At 38.5% G+C, this 14,202-nt stretch overlaps 1 protein-coding gene across 1 annotated transcript in view; it reads left to right on the top strand.

The window, feature by feature from the left end:
* The window catches only part of ERICH3 (glutamate rich 3), a 125,308-nt gene that overhangs the window by 33,342 nt on the left and 77,764 nt on the right, over window positions 1-14,202 (top strand). Inside the window, exons 3-6 of the mRNA XM_055403336.2 lie at window positions 607-732; window positions 5,010-5,081; window positions 6,687-6,815; window positions 13,306-13,464. Of these exons, the coding sequence (XP_055259311.2) occupies window positions 607-732; window positions 5,010-5,081; window positions 6,687-6,815; window positions 13,306-13,464 (486 nt within the window). The remainder of the gene's footprint in view (window positions 1-606; window positions 733-5,009; window positions 5,082-6,686; window positions 6,816-13,305; window positions 13,465-14,202) is intronic.

The raw sequence follows: 14,202 nt of genomic DNA, 5'->3' as shown, positions 1-14,202 counted from the left end.
CTCCTGGGACTTGCAATGATGTCTCTTGAAACCCATCTGGAATACTTTGTATCTGTAGTAGAGTATAATCTGAAAATATCTGAATCACAGCAAATTAAATTACATTCTGGGCTGGAGAGTAGAAGAAGAAAAGCAGTGTGAAAACAAAGTAATGAAACCAATTATTTTAAAAACAAATTGATGAGATCCTCTGTAGCTTACATGTTTTGCCCTTCAAAGTATTTCCTGTGAGATCATCAGCCTTGTTATCACTGCTCCTATTCATTGTTTCAAGGTAGCACCCCACCCCTTCTTCCCCAATGTGTTCAAAAAAAGAAATGAAAAGAACACCTGGGTTCTATCAAGGGAAAATTGTTACGCTAATGAAAACCTTGTTTTAAACATCAAGTGCACCACCTGTATGTGTTTTCCCAATGATGAGTTTATGAGACTGCCTTTTGCTTTTTTTTCACCTTATGAAACATTCATTAAAAGTGAAAGTTTATCAACCATAGTACTGTACTCTATAGGCTTTAAAAATGCTGCCTATTTCTCTTTCTGATTAACTGACTGTCCATCTATTTCTCTGCTTTGTGTTTCTATGTATGTTTTATTTATTCATGACAGATCACAAGAAATGGAAGAATACTTTCTGAAAAGGAATACAAACTAAATATCATGAAGAAGGATCACCAAAAATACATCCGGGAGTGCTTAGCCCAGGCTATTTTCCATAAGGTTCTTGATATGGAGGTACAAGTATTAACTATTTTCTTCACAACTGATACTTTCTAGTAAGAAAATTAATACTTTCTGTACCCAGAAGCAGGGGGAATTCTCCCTGTATTTCATTAAAAATTAATGAAACAAGGTGACTTGAGAAATACTGTATATCTCTCTAAGTAACGAGAGGAGGCAAGACACCAAAGTAAGCATTTCTTCATTTCAGTTAGGGAAAAATATGGACTTCGTTGTATAATTTGTGATATTTAATTTAACAAATGTAGATTTTTAGTCCATAATGGCTTCTTTAAAACATACCAGTCCTCACCATCTGTACCTCAATTTCCATTTGCTAAAAAAAAGTGACATCTGTTTAAATATCAGTAATTCCACTGCCATGAATTATTTCAGATTTGTTATTCTTTGAAGGCTCCGAAGTTCAGCCGTATGCTAAATTTCAAGGAACAGGCATTGGAACATCTGCTGTCCCTCCTACTTTAGGCTACATTGGTCAGCATAGATTCACAACCCAAGCATCTACAACTTTTTTTTTCCAATCTGACATGGCATTTTTAGAAAGATATCTAGCTAACTTGATAAATCATTTTAGCCTTGCTCCATGGAACTTGTAGTTTCAAGCATCGACATTGTTTTAATGTCTGTGAAAAAGCATGTCACTTCTCTGCTTGACCAAGTAGCAGTAAATCAGAAAACTTGGTTCATGAAACCATTGACCTGTGGGTGCACTATACAATTATGAATAACTGTAGAATCAAGAGTAAACCAATGGTAAGTGTGAAGTGAAGTGAAGTCGCTCAGTCGTGTCCGACTCTTAGCGACCCCGTGGACTGTAGCCTGCCAGGCTCCTCCATCCATGGGATTTTCTAGGCAAGAGTACTGGAGTGGGTGTAGTGTCACTGAAAATGTTTATTAGTATGCTGCTACTAAAGTGAGCAAGTGTAATGCTCACTTCAGATGTATATGATTTGTTCATTTAGGAATTCATTTTGTGATTTATGGGCTTCCCTGGTAGCTCAGGCAGTAGAGAATCTGCCTGCAATGTAGGAGACCAGGGTTCAAATCCTGGGTCAGGAAGATCCCCTGGCGAAAGGAGTGTATACCCACTCCAGTATTCTTACCTAGAGAATTACATGGACAGAGGAGCCTGGCAGGCTACAGTCTGTGCAGTTGCAAAGAGTCAGACATGACTGAGCGACTAACACTTTGTGACTTATATCATGGGTATGAATTATATAGAATCATTGTTTATGGCTCTCAGATCACTTCCTTGTAAAAGTATTAGTTGGAATTCTACAACTAATGTTGAAAAAATAGTAGAGTGTAAAATTAACCTATACATAATTTCAGACTTAGTCAATAGGGACCAAGTTCTATATCAGTTTTGATCCTTGAACTTTGGTTTTCTAAAGTTTCATATAATGCACACGTCATGACTATTAAATGTGCAGTTATTAAAGTCTTTATGTATTCTTAAAGTTTGAAATAAACAGTTCAGATAAATGTTAATGTGTAATATATAATATAACTTTATATTATACATAATATATTAATATAATTTAAAATAAAATATTTGGTATTTCTAATTTGTCACCTTTGTCTCACATTTAGTTTATGCCAATACTGTTTACTAATATTGGTTTTAGTATTCATATATTCATTCATACAAGAAAAGTTAATTGCCAGCTTACCATGTACCAGTATGGGGTTACGTGATCTGTGAGATATAATTTTTTAGAAAATGCTGTAGAAAGTAATCACATGCTAGACAAAAAGAACAAAGAGACTGAACCCAGAAAAGCAGGGAATGATGACTTGCCTCTGTAAGAGTAGGAAGAAGCTGAACAGAGGTCCTGCCATTTGAACTGAGCCTGGAGGACTGAATGCGACTTGACATGAAAAGATCTAAGCAAAGCATTCCTGACATGAAAAGATGTAAGCAAAGCAGATGTGAAGTTGCAGAGGTGTGAGGGGGCATTGTGGGTGGAAAGGAAAGCTCACTGAGGCCAGACTGCACTGTGAGTTGGCAGAAAAAGTGGCAGCAAGTGACACTCTCTAGTAAGTTTGGGGCCCTGTTTCTTGAGGCCTTCAATTCTCAGCTAGGTTAGATGTGTAGGTGATGAGGCGATGAAACATTTTTCAGCAGGGGAGTGAAATTAATGAGCAGAGCTGCTTTAGAAAGATGATGTTGCTAAAAATGTGGAAGATGGATTAATGAGCTGGAAAAGATTGGAGGTGGGAGGTCAATTAGGAAGCTGTTGCCAGAGGGTGTGGGCTCACAGCAGTAGTGGAAGTGCCAGGGCGAAGCAGCTGTCCACGGGGATCTGGAAGAGGGAGAGAGAACAGCAAGACCGACTCTGCCTGGACCAGGAGAGGGAGGGAGGCACGGGAGCCACTCTGAGGTTTCTAGCTTGGTGGTGTGTGTCTTGCAGGAAACTGGGAACAACAACATGGACTAGATAAGAGCCTCCAGCTGGTGGGAAAACCTGATAGAGTGGTGATCTGGAAGCCAGCAGGGTCATACAAGCTACAGAATGGTTCCGTAAGATGACTACTGGGGAGAAAAGGAAATTCTGTTTGACCTCAAGGGCAAAGACATTGCTAGCCTTGGTGAAAGTGGTTTCAGAGATGGTAGAAAGGAGTAGGGCTTCCCAGGTGGCTCAGTGAGTGAAGAATCCTCTTGCGATGCAGGAGACACTGGTTTGATCCCTGGGTCTGGAAGATCTGGAGGAGGGCATGGCAACCCACTCCAGTGTTCTTGCTTGGATGGAGAACCCCATGGACAGAGGAGCCTGGTGGGCTACAGGCCACAGGGTTGCAAAGAGTTAGACACGACTGAAACGACTGAGCACTCACACACGCACAGAGAGGAGTGAGGGTGGGAGTGGAGACTGCAGTGAGGTGAGAATAAACGGAAGGTGGGGAATAGTTGATAGTGACTCTAGTGAAGTTTGGTGATAAGTGGGTGAGATAACAGGAAAGAAAGACAGAAGAAAGTCTTTGAGAAGAAGACCAATGATACTTATAGAGGGAATGATTGAGTCTGCAGTGTCTTAAAGGCAGCAGGAGGGGATCAAGGACAGTTAAAAAACAGTTTTTAAAAGCAACAGTATATCAAGCACTCTCAAAGGTGTCTGAATGATTTCAAATTGAATTATAAGCAGATTATTTTTACATGAAATTTATTTTCAAGTTATATAACTAATATACTACCAAAACTTTGGAAAACATAAAAAAAGAAAATAACTATGCATAATTTCTCCTCTCAGAGATAACTGCTGTTAACACAATCACATTTCCTTTTTGTCTTTTGTCTATTAATATATAGACATTAATAAACCCATATCATGGTGTGAGAGAAACATGGTTTCTCAAAAAAAAAAAAAGACAAGCCAGGAAGTTAATGTCAGAAAGAAAGTGAAAGTCGCTCAGTTGTGCCAACTCTCTGCAACCCCATGGACTATACGGTCCATGGAATTCTCCAGGCCAGAATACTGGAGTGGGTAGTCTTTCCCTTCTCCAGGGGATCAAACCCAGGTCTCCAGCATTGCAGGCGGATTCTTTACCAGCTAAGCCACCAGGGAGGCCCAGAACTAGGATTCAAATTACAGTTCCACCACTAACTAGATGTGTGACCTGGGGTAAGTTCATGGTCCTCTGCCTCAGTTCCTTCATTTGTAGAACTAGACTGCTTAGCAATTGGGATTATTCAAGAAGAGATGATATTCACGAGACACTCTCCCAGCACTGGGACAGGCACACGATGTGAGCTCGATCAACAAAATTGCATTTCCATGCAGTTCAGCATTCTACTTTTATCAGCATTACATGCATTTTCCATTTTTAAAGCCAAATCTTTCGGGACCTTATTTTAAAAATTACATTCTGTTCCGTTTAGATGGATGTGCCCCAAACTTAAACCATTCTCTTTAAAGTTTATAATGCTTCTGAATTTTTGCTTTGAAGGAAAACAAAAAAATTTCAGACAGCATCTTTGTGCATAAAACATTTTTTTTTATTATTTAGGTTTTCCCCTAGGTTTAGAAGTGAAATTTATGGGTGATAGAGTAGGAGCACTTTTAACTGCCTAATGTATGTTAGAAATTGGCTTTCCAAAGAGTTGCACCAATTTATATTCCCACTTGCACACTTATGCACATGATTCTTCTCCATCTCAGTGACAAGAGGGGTAATTGAGAATACCGTTAGCTAGTGGGGTTATTTTCCTCTCAAAAATTCTTTACTATAATTGATATGATGCTTTCCTTTACTCTTTCCTCTTTGCTTAGCGTTACCATCAGCTTGAAATTAAAAAGAAACTGGAGACCTTAGCTAGGAAGGAGCGGATTCAGAGATTTAAGGTAAGGCGTTCCATAACTATTTTACTTCATAATATTATTTCATGATTTTGAAGGTCAGTGGTACTATTATTGAAGCTCTTTGGGGTCACTTTATTTTGGGGTAACTTGTAACTGACATCAAATGGTTCCACCATACTTGAATCTTGGCCACTGTTATTCTGGAAGATCGTAACAAAATAGGAGCTACAGTACAAGAGAAATTGTATCAGACACAATTAATTCAAAGAAAAACTTGAAAATGTCCTTAAGTTTGAAATTTTGCTTTTGTATTTTCTTGACTGATTTGTGATAGAGACCAAAAGATTTGTTTGTCATAAGAAGGTAAAAATAGATAGTGATATTCTCCATGTGATGGAAAATGGAGCATTTCAAGAATTATCCAATAGTACTTTTTCATGTGAATGTGACCTTTGAAAATATATGGTAGGAAAGATCTATATTAGTAAACAAAACACAAGATTTAGAGGTTTTGTGAAGTCATTTAAAAATTCCTGTTTTCTACTTTTGCATTTGATATTTTTTTTTCTTTGCAGTCAACTTAGGAGATATATACATTTAAATCAAGAGTTGAGAGATTCAATTAGGCATATTTGAAAGGTTTCAGTTTAGGCTGGCAGTTTTACTCAATTTGTTGAGTCATTCAAACCCACATGTTGTTCTTCAATTTCAGTGTAGTACTACAAATGTGGGACTTAAGACACATTTCACAAACTGATGAATATTCGTGGAGCTTCTGTAGAATAACTTGCAGTAGGAAACAGTAATTTTCCCTCTTGCCTGATAGACTCAAATCTGTCTATTTTATCTTGGTCAAAACATACTCCTGTTATAAAAGTGTTGTTGAATAACAGACAATAGGTCAGTTTCTCCAGATCAGAAAAGTTGGTGTGGAAAGATTTGTAGTTAAGTCAACTTTGCCAATAGTGTTCTCTGTCAAGGAATGATAGATTCTATAATTTATCTGCTGAAGTGTTGATGGAGAAAATGGTTACTGGAAATGGTTTCTGAAACAGTGTTGTATTCACTCTTGCCTGTATTACCAGACACACTATCCAGGTACATGGGCATGTTGCAACATTGCAGAAATTCCTGATAGACACTTCATTTCCTCCTTGTATGGCTTTTATTCATCACGATTTTCACCTGTAGCTTCACTCAGCAAAAGACTTAATTTTAAGCCCCCCTTATGTCATGTATAACCTTTTGCTTATGGCATTATTTAATTTTTTAAAGACAGAAATGTAATACGTTCTGGTCGTCTCTACTGATCAAAGTAATGAGGAACATTGTGCTTCTTTAGTGATCTGCTTCAAGCAAATTAATAAATATTATGCTAAAACTAAGGATACATTGCCTCTGTGGCTATTACCATGAGCACAGCTGTCCCTTTAGGTAAAGCATACTCAATTTCTTGCCTTTCACTACCATACCCAGCTCTCTAGTACAGCTGTAGAAACATCTCTTCGTTATTAAGATGGTCCTCAGATGGAGTACTTTAGAAAAGCATGAGGAAGAACTTCTCTAGTCATATAACACTTCTTCTCTGTTAATTTAACCTAGATGACTAATTATGCATTGATTTGTTAAATCACTTTCTTATTCTAGGGAGAGCACACGAGATGGACTATAGAAAATAACATACCCTTCCTGTCTCCCCACCCCCCCGCTGGCCCCAAGACTAACCGTGGCCATAGTGTTCTGGTTGATGAAGGGCATTCCAGTCCAGTAACACCGGTGAGTCACATTAATCGTGCTGACTTGCACCATGCCAATAATTAATTCACTATTTCTTATAATTCTCAGAAAGAATGCACTCTGGGTACATGGTTGTATCATCCTTATAGTCTTATATCCATTCAACTCTGTGCCTACTGAATGTCCCACCTTCAGCCAATGTCACCACTGTCCAATCCATTTTGTTACTACTAGATTAGTTTTCTTGAAGTGCAGATTATTTGTTACTTACATGCCCAAGTACCTTCACTGGCTCTGTGTCACCTATAGAGAAATCCAGACTCTTGCAACTGACATTTAAGACCCCAAACCACATGACATCAATTTAGCTATCTTAATATTTTTCCTTACCACTACCCTTTAGCACCCAATGTGTGAGTGTGTTCAGTTGTGTCTGACTCTTTGCGACCCTATGCACTGTAGTGCAGCACAGTTGAACCATTGGTTGTTCCATACATGTTCTAGATTTTCTGACTTCTGGATTTTGTTCTTGCTTTTCTCTCTACTCTTATCTTATCTGTAAAGGTTTTTTTATGCACACAAATTCAATATACTATAGAACACGAACCAGATACTTACATCTGAGGTTCTTTTATCAGAAGTATATGTACATAATCTAAAAGAAAAATAATTAAATGTACAAAAGTTCTATTTAAAGAAATCACATACCCCTACATTTCATTCTAGTTCAATTCATTTACAACCTAGGGGTGGTATTTGCTAGAAGAAATAGGTAGTTTGAAACTATAAATACAGGAAGAGATTTGCAAAATATTTGTTGGCAGTTGATGGTTTCAGCTTTCAACAAATAGCTTTGATGACATCTTTATTCTTGCTTTTTGTGGCCTAATATATTTCCTTGCTAGCATGAACATTTTTTGGATTGCACAGTATTTATAGAGGTATTGCAGTGCTTTCACAGATTATTGAAGTAGGTTCATCACATATAGTGTTAAGCTTTGACATTTTTCAAAGGTAAATATGTTTTGACATTTACCAATGAACAGCCCAAGTTATAAAAACAAACTGTCTTTCCTTTGTTACCATATTTCCAGGCTTCATTTAAATGTATATGTACACAAATATTCTTTCATTAGGTGGCAGATTCACTAGAATCTCAAAAGCTTATCCTGGGTGAAACAAAAGAAATAATCAAGTTCCGTTTTCTATCTTCCCACCTGTTTAGGGAGAAAAAACCCTTGAAAGGCTTTCTTTTCAATTTTCCAGCTGAACAGCCTCAATAAGTAGTTTATGATACATCCAGGAGATCTTAATGTGGCAGGAGTGAGGAAGTAATTTAAAAATTACAGGAAACACTGACACCAGCACTTTAGCAGCCTTTCTATCTCGTAAGCCAGGATCCCTCACTTGATCACCCCCTGCAGTGCTTCTGCCCTGGAAGGGATACCTATTGTGATCTTAGAATTGTACTTCGCATTTTACAGAAATTCAAGTTCTTCTTTATTGTTTCCCTGACTTGCTTACATATCCTCTAAACTTGACTCCTGACCTCTAGGTGCTATTGGGATGAAGATAATCCTTTGGGGATACTGCCATCCATTTTTCTCTTTGAACTTTCTTTAGTGAATAAGGAAAGCATACAGTGAATAGTTACTGCACTTGATCACTAATTGCACCTGGACTTTCAAAATAGCATGTAGCTTTTAGCTGCACTATGCCATTAAAACTGTGGAGAGTCATTCAAGTAATTTTGTACATGCTTGGAAAATTCACCCCCAGAGATCTTCTTAGAAGAATTAGAAATGCTCAGCTATGCTGAGTAATCACCAGGTAGTCAATTTCAATTCACATTCTGGTACAGTTTTGAAAATGTTAAGCTACAGTGCCATATTTATTCCCAGAAAATACATTATGAACAGTTTAAAGTGTAGCAAATTTAAGGTGGCTTCTGATGTGAACTACAACAGTTTGTAGCTCACAGCTGTTAGTTGAATGGTACAGATTTGTTTTTTAGAGATACATGTAATCAGTTAAACATTTGACTGCCACATTCATCTAACTGAATGCAAATGTGGGGAAGTAACATTTAGAGCACAGCAGCAAATAGATCATGTTTTAGTTTATAGTAACCTGCTTTCCGAATCCAACGTTCAGTGTTTTTGTATTCGGTTGGATTTTTAGACAGGAGTGAGTCTTAAGGCATATTTCTTTCACAGAGATCAAAAGAATTCTTTTGGATAATCTGATTCCCTTTTTCAGAAAACATCTAGTTTGATTTCTCTTTGTGGGTTTTAAGACCTTGCACCTTTTGGCTCATAGAGGTTTATGTCCTATTTCTTTCAACTAAATGTTGTTCTAGTCAATCCACTTGGTTTCCTGTTTAGGTTTGTGTGCAGATACCAAAAAACAACTTTAATGTGAGGATGTGCTCCCCACATTAAGTTTCAGGTCCTGTGCCATCTCTACTTTCTCAGTCATAAAAAGCTCAGACTCCTTTTGTGTCACTGATCTGCCATATTTAGTGTGTTGTCTTCATCCACTCAAGCCACGATGGCATATTTTTGTTGTTCAGTTGCTCAGTCATGTCCAACCCTTTGTGACCCAATGGACTGCAGCACGCCAGGCATCCCTGTATATTACCATGTGGATATTTCAGCCTCAGAGAAGAGGATAAGGGGAAAGTGAAGACATTTTTTTTCTTTCCAAGAACATGATCTAGAAGTTTCATATATCACTTCTGCTCACATCTTATTGGCCAAAACTGAGGCATACGTCTATATGGAATTGGAAGAGATGCTGGGAAATATAGTTTTTATTTGTTATAGCCATCTTCCCTAATGGGCTTCCTTGGAAGCTCAGCTGGTAAATAATCTGCCTGTAATTCAGGAGACCCCAGTTTGATTCCTAGGTTGGGAAGACCCCCAGAGAAGGATTAGGCTACCCTCTCCAGTATTCTTGGACTTCTCAGGTGGCTCAGTCAGTAAAGAATTTTCCTGCAATGTGGGAGACCTGGGATTGATTGACCTGGGCTGGGAAGATCACTTGGAGGAAGGCATGGCAATCCACTCCAGTGTTCTTACCTGGAGAATCCCCATGGATTGCAGTTCATGGGGCAGCAAAGAGTTGGACACGACCGAGCGACTAAACACAGCACACATGTTCCCTAATAAATGTTATATTACACAAAGAAAGGAAAGCAAATCTTGGATATATTACTTTTGCTCTCCTTTCCATGTTTGGTTCACAACTGATTCTTCTTACTTGGATGTCCAAATTCACCATCCCTCTTTTCTATTTAACATTATCCTTTATTGCTCATTCATTTGGATAAAATGTAACTACTTCTGTGAAGCTTTCATTTTTAATACTTGTCTCATTGGCTTATTCCAAATAACTTTTAGTTCTAAGTAGATTAGTTCTCAAAGAATGCTCAAACTACCGCACAATTGCACTCATCTCACACGCTAGTAAAGTCATGCTCAAAATTCTCCAAGCCAGGCTTCAGCAATATGTGAACCATGAACTCCCAGATGATCAAGCAGGTTTTAGGAAAGGCAGAGGCACCAGGGATCAAATTGCCAACATCCGCTGGATCATGGAGAAAGCAAGAGAGTTCCAGAAAAACATCTATTTCTGCTTCATTGACTGTGCCAAAGTCTTTGACTGTGTGGATCACAATAAACTGTGGAAAATTCTGAAAGAGATGGGAATCCCAGACCACCTGACCTGCCTTTTGAGAAACCTGTATGCAGGTAGGGAAGCAACAGTTAGAACTGGACATGGAACAACAGACTGGTTCCAAATAGGAAAAGGAGCACGTCAAGGCTGTATATTGTCACCTTGCTTATTTAACTTATATGCAGAGTACATCATGAGGAACGCTGGGCTGGAAGAAGCACAAGCTGGAATCAAGATTGCTGGGAGAAATATCAATAATCTCAGATATGCAGATGACACTACCCTTATGGCAGAAAGTGAAGAGGAACTCAAAAGCCTCTTGATGAAAGTGAAAGAGGAGAGTGAAAAGGTTGGCTTGAAGCTCAACATTCAGAAAACAAAGATCATGGCATCTGGTCCCATCACTTCATGGGAAATAGATGGAAAAACAGTGGAAACAGTGTCAGACTTGATTTTTTTGGGTTCCAAAATCACTGCAGATGCTGATTGCAGCCATGAAATTAAAAGATGCTTACTCCTTGGAAGCAAAGTTATGACCAAGCTTGATAATATATTAAAAATCAGAGACATTACTTTGCCAACAAAGGTCCGTCTAGTCAAGGCTATGGTTTTTCCCGTGGTCGTGTATGGATGTGAGAGTTGGACTGTGAAGAAAGCTGATCGCCGAAGAACTGATGCTTTTGAACTGTGGTGTTGGAGAAGACTCTTGAGAGTCCCTTGTACTGCAAGGAGATCCAACCAGTCCATTCTAAGGGAGATTGATCCTGGGTGTTCATTGGAAGGACTGATGCTAAAGCTGAAACTGCAATACTTTGGCCACCTCATGCGACGAGTTGACTCACTGGAAAAGACTCTGATGCTGGGAAAGGTTGGGGGCAGGAGGAGAAGGGGACGACGGAGAATGAGATGGCTGGATGGCATCACCGACTCTGTGGACATGAGTTTGAGTGAGCTCCGGGAGTTGGTGATGGATAGGGAGGCCTGGCGTGCTGTGATTCATGGGGTCGCGGAGAGTCGGACACGACTGAGCGACTGAACTGAACTGAGATTAGTTCTCATGTATTTTGTTATTATTATCTCTTTGGCAGTATTTGTGTGGTTCATTTGACACTAATTGTCTTGTGTTGCCATTAGATGTTACAAATTACTGTTTCATCTCCTCACAGTGACTAGAATTGGAATTCAGTAAGTGCTGACTTAACAAAAGCAGAGCTTTGGCAACATATTAGATCAATTTTTGGTGGTGGGAGCAGCCCTATCACCATTTTTATTGTATTTATACAACACTTTTCCAGAGTTGAATGTTTGTGGTCACTATTCTTTAGAGTCAATGTAATAAACCTTTTTTATGAATCATTTACTATCTTTCTTACACCCTCTTACCCAAATTTGCATGTATTATTCTTAGCAGGTTTACCACTATTTTATTGTAATAGAACAACTGGGCCAAACATTTTGTTTTTTCCATTTTTGAAACATTGCTGATCTTTATGCTAAGGTTACAATGTTCTGTCAGTGCTCCCAAAGGCACACCTAATGCTCTGAACTGGCACTTCTGGTGTTCTCTGCAGTACATTCTTGATTAGAAAATGCATCAGTCAGGGTCTCAGCAGGAAACAGATGGCTCACACAAATAGGGTAATTAGGACGAGTTTAATAAAGAAACTATTTAGAAAGATGCGGGCAGGGTTAAGGGAAACCAACTAGGGATGTAAAGCGTGCTGGGGTGAACACAGTGGGGAACCACATCATGTAGGACTAAGGGGAAAGGGAGGTATTGCACACCAGAACCAGCATGCAGTTTCTGGAAGAAGACTTCCTGAAGAGCTGTGGACTTTGGTGGAGGGACCCAGTTGGACCATCGTGACCTTGGCAGGAGGGTCCAGCAGCATTAGGACCCCAGTCTCCTTCCCTCCTGAATTTGATCTCCTGCCAGTGTCTTTCACTGGCCAAATCTGACTGGAAACCTGAGGTTAGTTGATATGGTCCATTAAGAAATGACTCCCAGCAGCCAGAGCAGAGAGGAGAAGGCAGAGAAGAGGAGCAAATGGAAACTCTCTAGCTTGGAAAACATCTCCAAACATCTACATTTTGATAGCATTTTCCAAAGTTTCATTTTTGTTTTCCTAATAGTTCAAGGAAGAGATTGAACAAATGGTAATGCATTAGAGGTAAGCATTCGCCGTCCCTCGTTTTGAATCATGTTGTCTACTTTTACTTCAGCACTAGTCTTAAGGCTTAAAACCTGGAATGAGTTCATTCTAATCATATGCCTTTAGGTCTCTAAAATTGGAACATTATTCAACTTAACATTTAATTGAATAAAGGACTTCCCGGGTGACTCAAATGGTAAAGAATCTGCCTTAAATGTGGGAGACCTGGGTTCGGTTCCCTGGGTTGAGAAGATCCCTGGAGAAGGGCATGGCAACCCACTCCAGTATTCTTGCCTCAAGAATTCCATGGACAGGGGAGCCTGGTGGGCTACAGTCCATGGTGTCGTAAAGAGTCGGACATGACTGAGCAACTAAAACTTTCATTCTATGTACAGCATCAACTAGGTATTGTCAGTGAGTTTACAGTATGAATAAAATATAGGAACCTAACAGAGAACATCTTTATCTAAAATACTCTAAATTGTGGCATTTAGGTATGTAGAAGACTTCTACACCATATGTTTTAACAAATACATTGGGTCATAAGGGTATGTATAATGGAAGGACATAATTAAAGTTTAATCTGTTCAGTAAAAAGGCACCATTAATTACTCTAGGCAATTTGTTGAGTTATTAATTGGTTCTGGAAACATGTCAAGATACTAATTTAAATGGAATTTTTTCCCTTAATTGTCTAGACAGCCCCTCGACCATACACTGCTCCTGGAAATATGCAGCCTCCAATTCGATTACAACCTCTTCCCAGTAATCCTGCAGTGCGAACTGTTCCAAAGATAACTTTGGGATCCAGATCAAAAACCGCATTGCTGGAAACTGAAATTCCACTTCCCATTGGGGTAAATGCTTTTTCTTCTCAGTTTTTAAGATGCTAGATTCAATTAATCTATTCAGTGAAATTTATATTGTGTACTTATTAAACACTTGCTCTGTACTTCTGTTTAATTATATTTTACTTTAATTGGAAGACCTATAATTTCTGTGTTATTGGGAAAAATAGTAAGGAATAGACTTATAATAATATAAGATGATCTCTCATGAACTTGAAAGGTTGTATAAAAACAAAGAGGATCTTTTTATGGCTAGATATGACTTCTAAAAGAATAGACACAGTGTTGACTGCTTCCAAATTTTAAAATGCATGAAACCTAGAAAATGAAAATTTCCAAGAATAGGTTTGCATTTGCATGCTGACTTACTTTACCATCAGTGTATGAAATTGCTTCAAGTTTGACTCTGGAGAAGGTTGGATATAGAAGGAAAAGAATGTCTGTCTTAAAAAAATCCTGAATTAATCACACTTGGAAGCTTGACTATGCTTCTTTTTCAAGGTTATGTCTCAGGTAATTTTCACTTATTTTAAACAAAGCACAGGAAGGAGGTAGGGAAGTCATAAAACATGAGTTACTCTAACAGGGAAGGACAATTGGGACATTTAGTAATTAGCAAAGGTATTGTTTGTATTTCTAAGACCAAGAAGAAACATTTGCCAGCTTAAGAAAGAACCTGTGTTATGAGTACAATTGTAATTATGCTCAAATGGGTGAATTTAGTTCCATTCATTATTAGGAAACATA

The sequence above is a fragment of the Moschus berezovskii genome, chromosome 4 (assembly GCF_049115385.1).
Source record: "Moschus berezovskii isolate FMDL1 chromosome 4, NW_MosBer_1.0, whole genome shotgun sequence".
NCBI classification, from domain to species: Eukaryota; Metazoa; Chordata; class Mammalia; order Artiodactyla; family Moschidae; genus Moschus; species Moschus berezovskii.
The sequence above is the reverse complement of the archived record's forward strand: the minus strand, read 5'-3'. Positions and strand labels throughout refer to the sequence as shown.